Genomic DNA, 18,137 nt, shown 5'->3' on the forward strand with positions numbered 1-18,137 from the left:
GCATCTCAAAGAAAAGCTGTCATGAGTAGACTTTTAAAAGAAATCCTGAGCGCTCACATCTGAACAAACACCAATTATGATTAAGTTAATAGGAATGCAAATTATGTCACCATACTCCCAGGAAAAAAACAGCAGCAGCGATGATCTCTGTATAGAGCGAGACACATGCTTGCTAATGTCAATGTGTTCTTGGTTTGAGCATGTACTTCTCTCCAGGTAATGCATAATAAGCGGCTTTATTTTTTACACATCTTGCACATTCATTTTGGTTTGAAATATGTTTTGGGGTTTATATATGGGCTTGCAATCTGAACCAGAAACGATGCTCAAATGCTCAACAGTCCAATGCAGCTTCCTCAGAATGCAAGGTGGAATAGCGCTGGTTTCTCTTATTACCATCATGCTATTTCATGGCACTTGCATTCACGTGGAAATTTAAATTCACATGGAAAGGTCCAGCACCGAGTCCCTAAGCAACTGCTCTGAGTGTTTGAACAACCGCACAGTTTCAATCCCTGAGACACCACATTTTTACTTTCTATTTGAAATCAGTTTCCATGCTTTCAGACAGCTGCATTCTGTTGTGTTCTGAGCTTTCCTTTCAGCGCTATGGTAAGCCAGTCAGTACCTCCGTTGTGTTCTGCGCTTCACACATCTTTGACACCGTCGTCGTAAACTCCCCGATAAAGTCGTGGCCTCCATCGTTGTCATAATCATAGCACATTATCTGATTGAGAAGAAGAAGAAACAACAACACTCAATTTCTGTGGGCTAGGATCACTGGGGTTAGGATCACTGGGGTTAGGATCACCGGGGCTAGGATCACTGTGAGCTAGGATCACTGGGGCTAGGATCACTGGGGGCTAGGATCACTGGGGCTAGGATCACTTTGGGGCTAGGATCACTTTGGGGCTAGGTTTCTTTTTTTTTATACATTCATGCCACTATTATGTCATTGCTGGGATGTTGAGTTGAGAATGCCCCTTGGTATAGTATCTTTGAATCGTTCAGAATCCAGTCAGGATTCTTCATGAATTGTTCAGAATCCAGTCAGGATTCTTCATGAATTGTTCAGAATCCAGTCAGGATTCTTCATGAATTGTTCAGAATCCAGACAGGATTCTTCATGAATTGTTCAGAATCCAGACAGGATTCTTCATGAATTGTTCAGAATCCAGGCAGGATTCTTCATGAATTGTTCAGAATCCAGACAGGATTCTTCATGAATTGTTCAGAATCCAGTCAGGATTCTTCATGAATTGTTCAGAATCCAGACAGGATTCTTCATGAATTGTTCAGAATCCAGACAGGATTCTTCATGAATTGTTCAGAATCCAGACAGGATTCTTCATGAATTGTTCAGAATCCAGGCAGGGTTCTTCATGAATTGTTCAGAATCCAGTTAGGATTCTTCATGAATTGTTCAGAATCCAGTCAGGATTCTTCATGAATTGTTCAGAATCCAGACAGGATTCTTCATGAATTGTTCAGAATCCAGACAGGATTCTTCTTGAATTGTTCAGAATCCAGACAGGATTCTTCTTGAATCGTTCAGAATCCAGACAGGATTCTTCTTGAATCGTGGATCATGGATGATCTGTATGTATCTGTCTTGTGTTTCTATCTCAGTGTCTCTGCTCAGGTTGTTCCTAGCAGCCCATCTAGTAAGTTAAATCCAGCGGTTCTTAGACTGGAGTCTTTCACTGCTGTGGTGAAGCCAGTCCTTGTGAAACTTATAGACAATATGAAACATTTTTGGGTTTTTTGCTTGTTTTTCTTGTTTGTGGTTTGTCTTTTACTTAGTTTTAAAAAGGGAGGACCCTGTTAAAAAATAAAGGTTCCTGTAAACAAAAAAAGTTACCTTTATGGTTTTGTCCACATCTCCGCCACACAGTGAAATCAGAGGCATGCTGAAAGGTTTCCACACGGGATCCAGCGTGTTCTTTATAACCTGCAAACAAGAGTATAAGAAACCTCTTGAAGCGCTCGCCCGCGATCTCAACCCAGCTACTCAGCTGCCCTTGCCCAGGTGCTTGTTGCCAGCGATGGCTGGTTCGACAGGGAGACGAAATGAGCAATGCAGTTTTCCACTTCACAGGAGCCGGCTGAAGACTGATCCAAATGAATCAAATCCTTTTGTTTTCGAGGCATTCAGGCATGCAATGCAAACTACATTACAATTGGTATTTATCTCTCTTTTCCAAAAAAAGAGAACGTCCTTGAATGGCATGCTACAAACTACAAACCACGGCTGGGTGGCAATATGCTGGATGTGACAAGCTATTTCCAGCTAACAAATGCTAGTAACTAGAAGATAAATAACTCTGTTGGTATTGCAATAGCAAACGTAACGTTTAAACGTTGACATTCTAAATAAGTAAACATGTGTATTTGTCATATAAATAAGAAAGCTGTACAGTACCAAAGTAAAAACTGCACATGTCACTTCTATGGTATAAACACAGGCCTTCCTCTTGTGAACGTAGCTGGGGCAGCTGCTTAATACCTTGTCTTTTGAATGTTTTCATACTGAAGAATCTCCCTGATAAGAGGCTGAAAGGATGCAACACCTTCACTGAAACACAGCAGACTACAGGCTATACTGCACGTGTTACTGCTAGACACACACACACAAGAAATCACATCCACTGATCACACTGACTGCAGAGACAAATAACAAGTGCTGCAAAGTAAACAAACAGAAACTAATAAAGAAAGTTTCTGGGAGATTTCAGCAGGTCAAGTGTGCCCATTCATTCGTTTCCATTACCACCAGTCACTACCAGGATTCCAGGGCATGGATAACCATGTAATTACATCGTATGAATTCCTGCTCTTACACGCTGCCTCCTACTTCTGTGTGATACAGGGGAATGGTCTTCTGAACACAGTTTAGTCATTTCATAGTAACAACTAGCCATTCCCACTGTAATTGCACCCATATTCAATATATGGTATGCTATATAACCCTATACAATCTCTACACAATTTTGAGAGAGTCATTACCAGCTGCAGCACATCGAATTCCATTCTCTTTCCTGCAACAAAAAATGTTGTGGGATATATATATATATATATATATATATATTTTTTTTTTTTTTAAACAACTGTATACATTTTCCAATCCAAAAATAACCACAAGTTATTTTTACAAAACCTAAATATAATGAATGAAATGCATGGCCCGTTTCCTCTTAGACTGATGTGGGAGAAAAACAAACAAACAGTAGAATGGAAAAAAAATGGAGCTGGTTTTCCGGGAGACAGCACAGCCTGTACCTCTGTTCTGTGCACTAGCATCCACTTCCCATCATCCCCTTGCTTGTGAAATTCTAAATATGGATCTGATTTCCCGAAGAAATCCTGAAACGAGAGGCAGAGTTGGTTAATTCACTTCGAGTTCGTATGGATTAGGCTGCACAGCATCTCCAATTTGATCGTTGGTTTCTGGAACAAAGCGCCGCGGCTCTGGACTTACCTTCTTATCTAGCTTTCTGCCTGCCATGCTCAGTGATATTACTCTGTTATCTGATAATTCTTGGGCAGCTATCTACAAAAAGAAAGAGAGATCTGAATGAGAAATACATTTCCTACACTGCTAATCATTATTGGTAATGCAATGAAACTGCGATCATTATGGGACTCTAGCAACGTTTTTTCTGCAGCATGTCTTTTAACATCTACAGATAAGACAGGCAGACACACACACACAGAGACACATAATACAGTTTATTTGTATATGATTTATCGTAAAACAGCCATCTAGCTCAAAGATGTCACATGTTTAGCTTAGTTACAGGTTACATAACTAATTCCTTTCTTTACTTTGGACTCATGGCACCAATTTGCATAACTTAGAGATTGATCAGCATCACTGGAGTGGGTGGAACCAAGCGTGAATGCAAGTCTTCACATACCAATAGAACTGAACAGCAAGACAGACAGGTTTTTCCAACAGGGCAGGCAAGGTTTTCCAAAGACTGCTTCCTTTCCTCCACTGGAAACATTCATCACTGATCATGACTAAAGTCTGGGAAAGTTTTAACCATCATTCACACTTCAGGATGAACACAAGCGGGGTATAAAGATCATGTTTGTTCTTCACTCCTTTTGCAATCTCAGGTTTTGTGTTCCTTTTTAAGTTCCTGTTTCCCCATCCGCGTGTTGAATTTAACAAATTGGGAGCCGCAGTCCTTTAGCAGCCCAGCAGTTTTCATTCTTCGGCGGTCACTCACTCATGTGCCTGTGCTTGTTGACATGGGCATGAGTAACATTCCACTCCTACTTTTCTGAGTTTATTTTGAATAGACCTACAGATAGGAGCTGCCCAACCCCTCCAGCCAACCTGTGCCACACCTAGACACATCTAGACACACAGCATGGGCACATTCAGCAGGAAAAGCAAGCTGAAACAAAACCTAAACGCACAAATCTTTTTTTTTTTTCTTCAAATCCTTGAGAATCGCCCCAAAAAAGGGCACACTGAAACCTTTTCCAGGTTTGAGACCTTACCAGAACATACAGCAATGCACATCAGTGCATGGTACTCCCTAGCAACTCTCTAGCCTGATCACAGCAAAGACAATGGGGTTCTATTCAACTGAGCTAATACATCCTTTAAATCACTAAACAGGAACTGTCCTTAGCGTTTGAAGAAGAAGAGTACACTACCATCACGCTAATAAAGGAACCTAGTTTACTCCTACCGTTATCGTTCCCTTTCCGGCAGGCTTTCCATTTCCCAGCACCAGTGGTCTTGTCAGTTTCTTGCTGGAAACTATCTGCACAAACACAAAAAGAATAACTGATGCAATGCCAGGACTTCATACAATGATTTAAGGTTTTAAACAGTCTGAAGCTGTGTATAATGGAACATGCAGCCCGTCGAACTACTGGGGACTTCTGGTTCATTTTTAAAGTACATGATATTGTAGATGCTTTAGTTGCCACTGATTGCACTGTCATGAAGAAACTTCACTATGACTTTGCACAGGTTCACAGAAATGCAATCTGCTGCTCCAGTGAAAACGTACCACTCCTAAAGTGCAGGTGAATTCGCCCAGAAAGTCATGCTCGTATAGCTGCAAGCTCGGCTTGTCCTGGTCAAACAAGGCGAACTTCAGCTTCTGTATTTCCTCAAAGTGATAGTCGATCACAAACTTCACCCCAAAAACAGGGTTCAGGTTATTTATAGCTGTTTCCGTCCTGCTGATCTGCAAAGCATGGAAAAAAACAAGAGGATAGAACAACAACTGTCAGGGTGTGGATTTAATATCATCAATACCTGGCAAATGGGGGAGTCACATGCATCAAACAAGGACTCAGATATTCTTCACAGTACCCAACCGAGTTCAGAGTCACCGTGGGCGAGGTGAGGCGTCGATTTCCAGAGGTGGAAGAGGCAAAGACATTCGTATTGGCAGCCAAGCCGAAATAAAACATAACTGAAAGAACTCAGAAGGTACATTTTCATCTATAGACCCAACGCTCCACAAATGGAAACACAGAACTTGGTCTACATACAGGACAGCAGTATCCGAGTAAGTCTAGAACATAAATGTATTAAACAAAACACTGACTGAAAATTGAACTTTCAAATAATCAGATTTTTTTTTTTTTGCAAAACTAATAGCAACACAGATCAGTCAGGTTACTAAAAAGCTTAAGGAGGTTGATACTCCAGTGGCAGCTTTATCATTAGACACTGGAAAGGCATTTGACAGGGTAGAATGGGGAAACCTCTGCTATGCTTTGGAGAAATTTGGATTTTGACCTATTTAGAGCTGAGGACAAAAAGCCAATATGGGGTGATATGGAGGCTCATTTAAATTCACCTTTTGACCCAGGGGATTATTTGAGTCAGATATCAAAAGAAATTACACAAAATCCTATAATGATGAACACCAGGGAAACATGGGTTCAACTACACATGAGAGAGAAAACGTGGTCCTTCCTTACCAGGAAGGCAATGTTATGGAACAATCCCAAAATTAAAAATTGGCAGAAAAGCAATTTTTCGGAAAGATTGGCACAGAAAATAAATAAAATACCTGGATTCAGCATTTCACAAGAAGACAATATAATTTGCAGAAACAGGATTTTTGGAAATACCTGCAAATTAGAGATTGTGTGCTTAAAATTGAAAGCAAAGATAATAGGCCACCGTATCAATCAGAGATCAGTGATAAACTAGTCTAGAGGCTCACGGTTCAAGACCTCACCTTGCCTCATTCATACATAACCTATTGACAAAACAGCCTCAGATTGCAGGGACTCAAAAGTGGTATGGGAACGAGACCTGGAGGAAGAGCATGAAGAGAAGGAATTGGACATGCAATGTAAGACACTTAACAGAATGTACTGGACTCCTGCTAAAATGAACAGGCTGGGATTGAGAGATTGCAAAGTACTGTAAAGTGCTGGAGGAAACTGGTGACATTGTGCATATGTTTTGGGGGTGTGCTAAATTAAAACATTTCTGGCAAGAGGTTATGCAGGAAATTGGGGAAGTAATTGGAACTACAATACAACTGAATCCGGCATTATGCCTTTTGAATCAGAATAACACAAATGACAGTTGAAATGACAGACAGGTAAAATGGATAATTGTGGCTATAACTACAGCCAAGAGAATCATACGGAGACATTGGAAGGATAAAGATCCTCCCACATAAGCAGAGTGGCACCTTGCTGAAAGTGTTTCTTATGAGTGGCTAATATACAGGGTCAATGATAGGAACGCTTTGAAGACGGATGGGGTCCATTTGTCAGCATGATTAACAGTTAATGACACTAAATGTGAATTGAACAGACTGGCAGGGTCGGGGGGGAAACACAAATCACAATTTAAATGTATTTGACAGTAAAATGTACAGAGAAAAACAGGAAGTATGTATTTATGGATGGATTTGTTGTTTATATTTTTACTGTGTTATTTTCTTTTTGGCTATCAAAAATGTAAGTGTCTTGTGCATATACTACTACATTCTCGATCGGTACATAACATGCTCAATAAAAATCACGAAAAAAACTACCTGGCAAATAAAAACATTAGGATAGGCATTATATCAGAAAAAACGGAGCGGGAACATGAAAGGAAAACTAGGACAAAATACCAACTGACAGGGTCTGTATTTAATATCTACAAACATTAGGACGGGCATCATATCAGGGGACTCTTTCAAATCATCAATAATAATAATAATAATAATAAATGAGAAAAACAAATAGTGATGACCAATAATTGTGCTTCTATGACTCAGTGGCACTTGTCTTTTGTTCTTGCTGGCACCACATTACGGAGGATTATTAAAAATGAGGCTTACTCAACAACTACACCGGCAAGTGTGCCACTCCCATTCAACTTCCTCTGCAAAGCAAACAAACCTGTATGCATGTCATTGCTACTCACAGGGAATGCTGGGGCACATGTGGCATGTCTTATTTCCTGTTGTTTGGGGCTGCCAAAGCAATTCTCATATTTGAGCTGTTCTGATTCATTACGATTCTGGTCGAGTAGCTTTAATAATCACAATATCACAACCCCCCCCCCCCCCCCCGTTATTGAAAACGATGCTGCTTGACAGCTGGCAAGCAATGTCTCCTCCTAACACAAGTCCCTCCGGTTGCTTGGAAACAGAAAAGGGTCAGGGGTCTCGCATTTCTGAAAGGTGCATCTGATGAACTGGCTGAAGAAAAACAAGACCGTGTTCAGTGAACCTGACATTTAACTTGAGGTTAAAAGGTGTTGAGTAGAGTTTGGAGTTCAATTATACCAGCGTCACCGCTGTCAGTAGGTAATTGTTAAGGAACTTTTTAGACACTGGGATTGATTTTAATGATCTAAACAGAGTCTGAACTCAGTGTGGCCGCAGGTTTCCTTTAGATTGTCTTTATTGATTATCATCCTCACAATATGCAATGCAAATACAGGGAAAGGATGTCAGACTCTCAGACTGGGCGTATTAAGATCCGGCTCTCTTTAAAATCATCAAGACAGACCTCCCTCATTGTCTTCTATTATAAAAACAGATTTTCAATCCAAGGATTATACCTCAATGAAATGCAAATGAATGCTAATTTATTTAGCAGTTAGCGGGTTTGCTACCTCATCTTCTGGACTCATACTTCTTTTTTTCTTTTTCATTCTTTTAATATTCAATCATCTGATGCTGTTCCAACATAAATCTTGCGTGCTGGGTTACCTTGGCTACAAAGATTCTTCTCATTCATGCTCTTAAAAAGGCGCTAAGCCCCGCCTCCTTGTAAACGCAAACCACAGTTCAACTTACCTCCACTTCTCAGCATTGCACCACCGCACTGAACACATTAAAACTGAAACAGCTTTTATGACAGGCTGGGATTTGAGTCTTGCTGCAATTATTTCCCTGAGCCCCAGGTATAAAGGGTTAGATCAACTGGAAGGAGTACTAGAAGGCACTAGCTTACCCCTCACACTCTTGGATAGATCTCACCTTTCATTATATACAGATAGACAGACAGATAAGCTACAGTGAATTACATAAGGAATATTATACAACCAACAGTACATTGGTTTTCTCTAGGATTGATTATTGTACCACCCTGCTCGCTGGTGTCTCTAATAGCATTCTCAACATATTACAATATGTTCAAAATTCTGCGGCTTCAATTTTGTCTAGGTCACACTCTAGGGGTCACATTACACCTGTGTTGGAGGCCTTGCATTGGCTGCCTGTTAGGTTGAGTGGATTTTAAAATCCTTCTCCTGACCTACAAGGCTCTCCATGGGCTTGCTCTGCTTTATTTGTTTGATATTTCAACCTTTTACACACCCACTCACAACCTCCGCTCCACCGATCTTAAGTCTCTTCTGCTCTATGGGCGACAGGGCCTTCTGTTGCTATGCCCCAAAACTGTGGAACTCTGTTCCGTTAGAGATCAGGGATTCTGCAATGTTGAGTGTTTTTAAATCTAGCTTAAAAACGTACTTTTTTAGAAAGACATTTTTTATGATTCCTTTTCCTGTTTCTGTTTTTGTTTCCACGTGTCATTGTTTTTGTTGAATTGATCTTTGTTCTGTGAAGCGCTCTGAGACGACTGCTTTTAAGGGCGCTATATAAAATAGTTTTTTTTTTTTATTATTATTATTATTATTATTATTATTATTACGACTACAATTCCTTGAAGGGGTTCTGAAGACATACAAGCCATAAACACAAGTGATTTGTCCACGTCACCGAGCTGGAATTAGTCTTATATGTATATTTGAGGTTTTACTTTATTTGTTGTAGTTAGCTTTGCTTATTTCTGTGTTTAGGAGGTCAGTTGAACTGTAATGTTCTGCTTTAAAGTTCTTTATTTTTATCACTCACTCTTTGCAGTGTGGTGTGTGTGTGTGTGTGTGTGTGTGTATATATATATATGTATATATGTGTGTGTGTGTTTGTGTGTGTATTTTTTACCTACCTCTTTCCACTTTTCGTTAACTTCCAGAAACAAAACGCAGAAGGGGTCTGACTTGGAGGTGACGTCTCTGTCGAGTAGATTCTGCCCGCTCACGGAGAGCTCCACTTTGGTCACACAGCATGTGGTCCCGACAGGCCCCCCCGGGGCAGGGCTCAGCGTGTAGGCCATGGAGTCTGTGAAACAGCCTGCGGAGCACATCGATAACCAACAACGTGAACAAGAGCAACGAGGCTGCTGCTGCTTACAATAATAATAATAATAATAATAATAATAAATAATAATAATAATAATAATAATAATAAAAATATTCACATCCCCTTTGGAACCTATTTGCAGCAACTGCACTTACAGACGCGACTGTAGACCACACACTCAGTGTCAACGACAAAGCATTCAAAACATTTAAACGGCAGACATTCAATATCTTAAAATCAGCCTCAGCACACTGCAAGTGCAAGAAGGGAGCACCTGTGTTTCATCACTTTATTGCACAATGAATTGAGGCTGTGTGAAAACCACAAGATTTTCAGCATCCACAAGCCAGCAGAAAGGTGCAGCTAAGACTTGTGAACAAAACAGCAGCACATGAGGCTGAGCACTGGTGCAGGCTGATGGGACAGGGCGGCTGTTCCATCTCTTACTGCTGCAGCTTAACCCTTACTGCTCTCACTCAGCCAGCGAATTATCTAGGCTTGTTTAGCTCCTGCAAAAACAACTCTGTACTGTATATAAATCCCAGCCAACAGGAAATTACAAAGACAGAAAGACAACATGTTGTTGAGCAAGACATCTCACAAGTGGAATGGTACCCTGAAATGTTCTCCATTTTCTAGGAAAGCAGTGCAACTTGGGACAGAAAAACATGTGAAAAACCCCACATTGAAACATATATAACCACATGTGTTCCGTGTGTGTTAGCTGTGTAGAGCTGTGCAGCACAGTTAGCACTCAACAGACTAATAAAAGGTGCTGAAACGGTTTCACAGATTCTGTCTTAGTTTGTGGCAGATGCTGAACCACAGCTAAAACAAACCACAGTTAAGCGGAAACTTGCAGCGGGTGCTTCATGTTGGAGCAGTCCAAACTATATACTGGTATTTCATATTTTTATAAGAGCCTCTGGTCTACCAGAGCACACTGGCACTAATCTGGTTGGTTGGCAGGTGTGTTGTGCGCTGAGGCCCAGCTGACTGACACTTTATTTAGGTTAGATGACTGGAAGCTAGAGGAATTTGAGAGCGTTCATCTTATGGGATTGCCTGACCCTGCAAGACCCGCCTCCCGACTCTCCGTGAAACCACTACGATTGGCAGACGGGTCAAACGGGGCTTCCAAACCCCCCCCCCCCCCCCCCAGAAGGTCACTCATGCGCCCGACAGCCAGCACATGCCTTTCCATTGTCACAGTCATGCTATTGGGTTAACTGGTCCTAGTGACGCAGGACAGTGACAAGCTACAACGATTACTAAATTAAATCACAAATTTCAGCTTTCACTCATTCTGTATTCTCCCAAAACACAGAGACCTTGCAAACAGGGATGATAAGCAACATTAAAGACCTGCTCTTCAATTACCTCAACAGAAAGGGTCACCTACTCATGATTATCACCAACTATCCTCCAGGTATCAACACTTTAATGTGACATGGGGAACTCCAACTGCAAAATGAGCAGTATAATCCAATCCTGTAATCTAAGCTACAATAAATAAAACATTCAACTCACGCTGCACCATCATCAAGTACACAGCATTACCAAAAAAAGAAACTTCTTAGTTCTGGTGGAACTACAAAGCAGCTAAGAAACTTCTCAGAATTTCCTCGTGAACAAACAGTTCAAGCTGCAGCACTGTGTGACACTTGCTTCATTTACAGGGTGATCGTGGACGGGCCAGCGTGGGCAGCAGGGAGTGTTTTATTTTAAAAGCTAATAATATCATATTTTTAAATATGCCACCTAACTAAAAATACATTGCAAATGAGTCCACAGATGATACGCTTGCAGTATATAATATATTTAGATGCTTAGCTGTGAAGGCAATAGAGAATGCATTTCAGAACTGCCCTGCTGTGCAACTAAACTCCTCTCTTATTAAAGTCCAGTGGCTGATTAGCCTTCAGGATTCAGACCCAGAGGACATTTCTTCATTCGCTCTTTTTGGTGTCTATGTAGTGGATTTATTCTCCACTATCCAAACAGAGTCAGGAGTCAGGTTTACTGTCAGATCTAGATATTGTAATCAACGTATACAAGGGAAGAGTCTACAAGAGGCTGCAGTTGTAATTCTACAGTTTGCACAAGCTTGAGAATAGGGTGTGTCTGGTGTCTGTGCTACCAGAAAGTTTCAGTAGGACAATCAGATGTGGGTGTAGCACAAGAGAAGATCAAAACAGAGTCAGTGTTATTAAACGGCCTAGGGGTGAGGTGTAATGTTGTCCAGAAGCTTGAGGGTTAACTGCTACCCTTTGCTGATATAATCATTGTCTGTTGTAGACTGAAAGGCATTTCATATCCAGTTATAGTGTGTGAGTGTAAAGTGTGTGTGTGTGTGTGTGTGTGTGTGTGTGTGTGTGTGTGTGTTTGTATATATATATGTATCTCTCGTCAGAATTCAATAATTATCCTCCACATGTCTCTGACTGTACTTCTGTTTTTAATTCCCCGCCACAACGTGGTTCATATTCACAAGGTTATAAAGCCTGGAATAAACAGGATTACTGTTCAATGAAATACAAATTGGAGAGCGTTCACACTCTGAACACAAACCACTTCTAGTAAATGATCTCTGACAGGTTTTAGGAACACTTCACGAAAGACAGTTAGTATGAATAAGGGCTTAAAGAAGGCTGTTCAATTTTAAAAACAACAGTTCAGAGTTTACAATTGAATTTCCATTAAACGTTGCCAACTATAGTTCTGCTTTCGTCAAAGTGCAGTAACTCAAAACAGCAAGTTCAGCCCAAATAAGTCATTTCAAATGAAGCATATAAAAAAGGAAATCATGGCACAGATCCCCGCTTCCTTGATTCTAACACGTTAACAGCAGGCACTAATGAATCAGACTCAGTCCAGACTCTGGCAGTATTAAAGGAATTAATTCTGACTTTCCTTCCACTGTGGAACAACTTGCTATCAGGAAGTGAATGAGCATCGAATATTAATGTACAGATTAAACAGTACACTCATCCCCCAGCCCAAAGCAGGCTCCATAAAACATGTGCATTGTTATTTTAATTCAGGTCTGGAATTCCCCAAACCTTCCTAAATTCACGGACGCCACACTGTTTGCTCCTTACTCTCTGCGAAGCTGCTTATAGATTTTATATTTAAATATTATATATATATTGTAAGATGGCAGGGAGGGGGTTAAAATCCTTCCCTGCAGAAAACATGTAAGAATGCACATTTGGGTGTTAATGGGTTAATTGTTTTATTGTTTAGCAATCCCCTGCACCTGGTGTTAATTGTAAATTAGAGCCAGGTGCAGGGTATTTAAAGAATGCAGCCAGGCGGGTTGTGGCTGCTGAGGGGTAGGAATAGAAAGCGTGCTCTGGTTCTGAGCAGTCAGAGAAGGTATTGTGATAAACTGTGTGATTTTTGTGTTGTTGGTGTACTGGTAAACAGCTTAGTTGTCCTGGGAAGCCTATCGTTATAGTCAAGATTTTTTTTTTTTCCCTGTGTGACTGATCAAAAGTTCTGACTTGGCAGTTAACAAGCTGGATTCTTTGGCTGTTTTATGCTGAAAAAATTTTGCCGCTGCGTCCTTGCAATTGGTGCCGTGACGCATTTTTCGATAAAACCTTTCAATCTTCTTCCTGGGAACTAGGGAATTCATTGATCTGACACTTGGCATATATTATCAGCATCCAAACCCGCATCAAGTTTGCGAAGCAGAAGTTGCTGTGATAAATTTTAATGTCAAAATGGCTGGCACAAATCTTATCGAAATGCACCCTTAACAGCAAAATGCTGCTATTGAACACCGTTTCACCAACAAACTCCAAACATGGTAGTTATTGTCCCAGTAACAATGGAACACAAATATGTCAATGGTTATGTTTTATAAAACAAGTTTGCTCCAGGTGTATGTTTACATCTGGAATTTAAAATGGCCTCAGTTGACAAACTGTTTACTTGACTAACTCAACACTTCACAAGCATCATTCTTTACACTGTAGCAATACAACTGACTTAAGAAACTCGCGTTAAACAAGATGGCTGCCTGATGCAATTTTGAAAAAAAAAAAAAAACTTTCAAAATCTTCTTCTGTGGAACAGTTGGTTGCTGATTTTAAGCTTGGCGCATTGAGAACTAAACACGCTTAGAGAGGTACTGATACTGGGGGCTTGGGAGCCGTAGAAATGCCTGGCCGTTCTAGTTGTAATTGTGATTCTAATTGACCCCAGGTCTGATTTCAGCACTCAGGAAAGAGGAGTCGCCTTATCGTGACTGTGCTGAAGTGCAATCCCTCACACTCATCATCAATCACTGCCCAACACACGTTCCTGCAGGAGGCACACATGGGAACAATGACCTCGTGCAAGTAACAGTGGTCTGGTCAAAATGTTGCTGACGCACAGAGATAAGCCAGCATCTAAGCAAACTGGTGCAGAGCCTGTATAAAGCAGCAGCACTTGGAGGTGCATTCAAGAAGCATCTTCTCTGGGTAACTGACCACTGCTTAATTTCTCTTTGTAACTATGTGCTACATTATTATGTCTAAATGATAATGTTTAAGCAATATGTGTGTAACTCATTCTCATTAATAAGAGCCAACTCATAAAAGCTCCATTGTCCTGGGCAAATACACTTTGCACTGGAACCAGGTTTAGAGCTTGCTGATCCCCCTCCACTTCGCAGGATACTGTACTTCAAAGAGCACTTACTGGAATTAGCGGTTTGAATAAAATGCATACGTTTCGATGTACATGCCTCTAACACACTTCAATCTGCAATGTTAAAATGTCACTGTTAAATGATTCATGGATTTATCTTGTCCTATTGTTAAAATGAAAGGAGGCCATTCACTCCATCAGTACTCGTCTGGTTACCTTGCAATGCTCCAGACATATGGGGGTGGGATATGAAGAACATCATAACACAGAAACTATTAACAGAACAGTTATCTATATAACATGTATGTACACTAATATATACTATATATACACACACTAATATATATATACACACACACACACACGCTAATCTCTCTCTCTCTCTCTCTCTCTCTCTCTCTATATATATATATATATAGTAGAAAATTACCATTGGCTTATTCTATTTCAAGGATGTATTCAAGAAACTTAAGGTGGCCTTTAATGGTTTGCTGCCCCCCAGTTACAGGTAGGTCGTTAGGTCCAAATAAATGTTTTTCTGCTCAACAAAGTCCAAGTTTAACAGTTTGCTGGTATGAAGACGATGTTCTCAGTTTTAGGCTGCTGAAGACTGTAATGGGAGAAACTGACTGAACGGGCTGCCTATACAGCTTTAACCTTTATCTCTTCAGATCAATGCATCACACAGCACTGCCTGATACACAGGCTCTTCATACCAAAGCATGCTAACCCTAACCCTGAGCACTTCAATACAGTCTCCATGGATTGAAGGATCTTCATATCGAAGCACGCTAACCCTAACCCTGAGCACTTCAATACAGTCTCCATGGGATTGAAGGATCTTCATAACGAAGCACGCTAACCCTAACCCTGAGCACTTCAATACAGTCTCCATGGGATTGAAGGATCTTCATAACAAAGCAAGCTAATCCTAACCCTGAGCACTTCAATACAGTCTCCATGGGATTGAAGGATCTTCATAACGAAGCAAGCTAATCCTAACCCTGAGCACTTCAATACAGTCTCCATGGGATTGAAGGATCTTCATAACGAAGCAAGCTAATCCTAACCCTGAGCACTTCAATACAGTCTCCATGGGACTGAAGGATCTTCATATCGAAGCACGCTAACCCCAACCCTGAGCACTTCAATACAGTCTCCATGGGACTGAAGGATCTTCATAACGAAGCACGCTAACCCCAACCCTGAGCACCTCAATACAGTCTCCATGGGATTGAAGGATCTTCATAACGAAGCAAGCTAATCCTAACCCTGAGCACTTCAATACAGTCTCCATGGGACTGAAGGATCTTCATAACGAAGCCCGGTTTCCGTAATAAGATTTATGGTAGAGTTTGGTGAACGAGCTCACTCTATCTTTAGAGGACCTGTCCAGTGCAATGCCACTGTGTGTCACACACAAAGTGGAGTGAAGCTTGATGCTGCTTTTCAAAAGAAAGTGCTGTGTGATTATGTATGGACTGTTGTATAATGAGCTCCCCTCCCCTCAGATCTAATCCTCTTCCTGTTAGTTTTCACACACTTCCATTCTGTTTGTAATCACACTTAGAATCACTTAAAGAAACAAGTGATGTAATATCTTCAGATGTCTAGTATAAAAATTAAACAGACTGAAGCCCCAGTGTTCCCCAATGACGATACATTACAAAAACAAGACTAATTGGTGGGTTTCTGTCTGCGATATATAATATTTTAGCTCAAAGAGCCAGCTGCCCAACGTTTCCATGTGTTCTTCATATCTTTCAAGGTAGCCGGTGTTTCAATCAAAACATTGGAGGTATTATAGGTGCCTGACGGCATGACAACTTGTTATTGTTATATTCAAATCCATGATTTATTCTTAATGATATACACACAGTTTTAAAATGGGGCACTCCACCCTTCAATAATTCATGAGGTAGTGGAACATGTTGCATAAATACGCCCATGCTGGCATCCTTGCCCTAGCGTGCAAAGCGCTTCCCATTCCCGTGCATGTGTGGAGAGGGGGTGTGCAATGGGAATGAAAACACCACGTGTTGCCGTATAGCGCACTTTCTGCAGCCCCCTGTAATAAAACAGCACAGTGTTTGCATTACTTGCCACCAATGCCAGAGACGCTGTTTCTATAAACTAGCAAGCCAAGGGAAACAACTCTGATTGATAAAAAAGGCACCGGAGACCAGGGGCTTCCTTTCACTCCGGTACTAGACTCATTTGGAGTCTGGACTCATTCCTACCAGTGCAGCGTAGTAACCGTGCACTGTAACCTACTGCAGTGCAGGTACAAACATCAAGCAAAACTATGAATTGAAGCGCTGCGTGAGATTGAAACTGAAGCTCCATTATTTACACTGACAAAGCATCAACCTGAACGAATCAGAACGGCTGTACAATTTTAATTGTATACATTCCAAGCAAGCTATTAGTAACCCTCAATCATTCACTTCCCTTCTTTGGTCTGGGTTTCTGACTCGTTAGTTATCCCGTGTGTGTGTATTTGAATTCCCTGTTTCCCGCATCTAGGCACAGCACAAACACATCTGCATGTCTCCCTGTAAACTGTTCATCGTCCTACTAGATCTAAACGAATTGCTTTCTTTCTTTACAGGCACATTCAAATATGTTTCCTTGTAGCTAACAGCGAATTACATATAAAGAACAACTCCTCACTTACTCCATATAGCCCTCAGTTGGTTTGTAGTCTATATTACCCCGGGAAAGCGTCGACTCTTGGCTCCTTTTTTAAAAGCTCCGCTCCCCCTACACAAACCAAGCTGTCACCGTAGTTTAATGCCCACTGCTTATTTTGAACTTTTATCAAGACAGCCACTTACCCGAAAATGTTTCCTACGTACTAGTTACACTTAAGGCGCTTTTTCCAGTCTCCCTTCTGTTCCAATCCAAAGTACTAAGTATCGAGCGTCTTATATTTTAGCTATAAAACTGCCTGTAGTGAAAGCATTATATCCAAAAAGTGCGTTTTCAAGAAGAAATGTCCTTCAGAGCTCGATTATTAAAGCCGATATAATGTTGCCGTTGCTCTGCCTGTGTTGTGGGAGCGATGCTGTCTGGTTTAGCTTGTACAGAACAGCTCCGCCCAATCTGGGCGACTCCAGCAGCACCAACACTTCTGTCTGATGTGATGTGTATTAATTCAAACGCCGTCTTTCCAAGAAGAAAGCGCATCGGTATACAGAGGCACCACCAGCGGTGTTTGCAAACACAAGCTCCAGTTTACGTATACTGTGGTACTAACAGACGCGCAGTCAGGGTCGCGTATGTTCGGTTTATTTTTTCAAACCGTGATGACAAACACTTCTGTATCGCTGTCCGACGCCTACTGCAAACGCAAACAGTGCGCACTTTCGACTTCATTTTGGCTTTGGTTGGTTTTCAATGAAGTCTGTTTAATTTGTTTCAAACTAAAGAACAATCTGTGGTCTCGCTGTTAATGTCTGCTGTGTGCAAATATAAGGGTCATGGGCTCACGGCATGGAAAGTGTCTAGCGGTTCAAGTGACGGTAGATGGAAGTAAAGCTGTAGGCAGTTCCATATATAGATAAAATAGTTTTGTTAGTTGACCATAGTTAATTTGCATATTCTTTGCATTGCGTTTTTTTTTTTTACTTTGATATACGTGCCAGCAAATACATATTTTGAGGATTAAAAAAATTACAGGTGAATAAACTAACTGATGGTCAGGCATGCAGAAATGTGCAGGATTGCATTTCATCAAACACATACAACCACAGTAAACAAGATACAAACAGACGTGACCTTTCTACACATCTTCTTAACCAACACGATCCAGGCCCAACGGGAGTTCTGTCTCGGAACTCATCTTCAGCAATT

The 18,137-nt window shown here is 41.0% G+C and overlaps 1 protein-coding gene across 1 annotated transcript in view; it reads right to left on the reverse strand.

Annotated features, from left to right (window-relative positions):
- The window catches only part of cpne2 (copine II), a 32,582-nt gene extending 15,076 nt beyond the window's left edge, over positions 1-17,506 (reverse strand). Inside the window, exons 1-8 of the mRNA XM_041222374.1 lie at positions 17,120-17,506; positions 9,448-9,632; positions 5,034-5,213; positions 4,707-4,781; positions 3,479-3,550; positions 3,280-3,363; positions 1,862-1,951; positions 629-727 (exon numbers count right to left, since the gene is read on the reverse strand). Of these exons, the coding sequence (XP_041078308.1) occupies positions 629-727; positions 1,862-1,951; positions 3,280-3,363; positions 3,479-3,550; positions 4,707-4,781; positions 5,034-5,213; positions 9,448-9,615 (768 nt within the window). The 5' untranslated portion in view covers positions 9,616-9,632; positions 17,120-17,506. The remainder of the gene's footprint in view (positions 1-628; positions 728-1,861; positions 1,952-3,279; positions 3,364-3,478; positions 3,551-4,706; positions 4,782-5,033; positions 5,214-9,447; positions 9,633-17,119) is intronic.
- Positions 17,507-18,137: the final 631 nt, after the last annotated feature.

The sequence above is a fragment of the Polyodon spathula genome, chromosome 21, assembly GCF_017654505.1.
Source record: "Polyodon spathula isolate WHYD16114869_AA chromosome 21, ASM1765450v1, whole genome shotgun sequence".
NCBI classification, from domain to species: Eukaryota; Metazoa; Chordata; class Actinopteri; order Acipenseriformes; family Polyodontidae; genus Polyodon; species Polyodon spathula.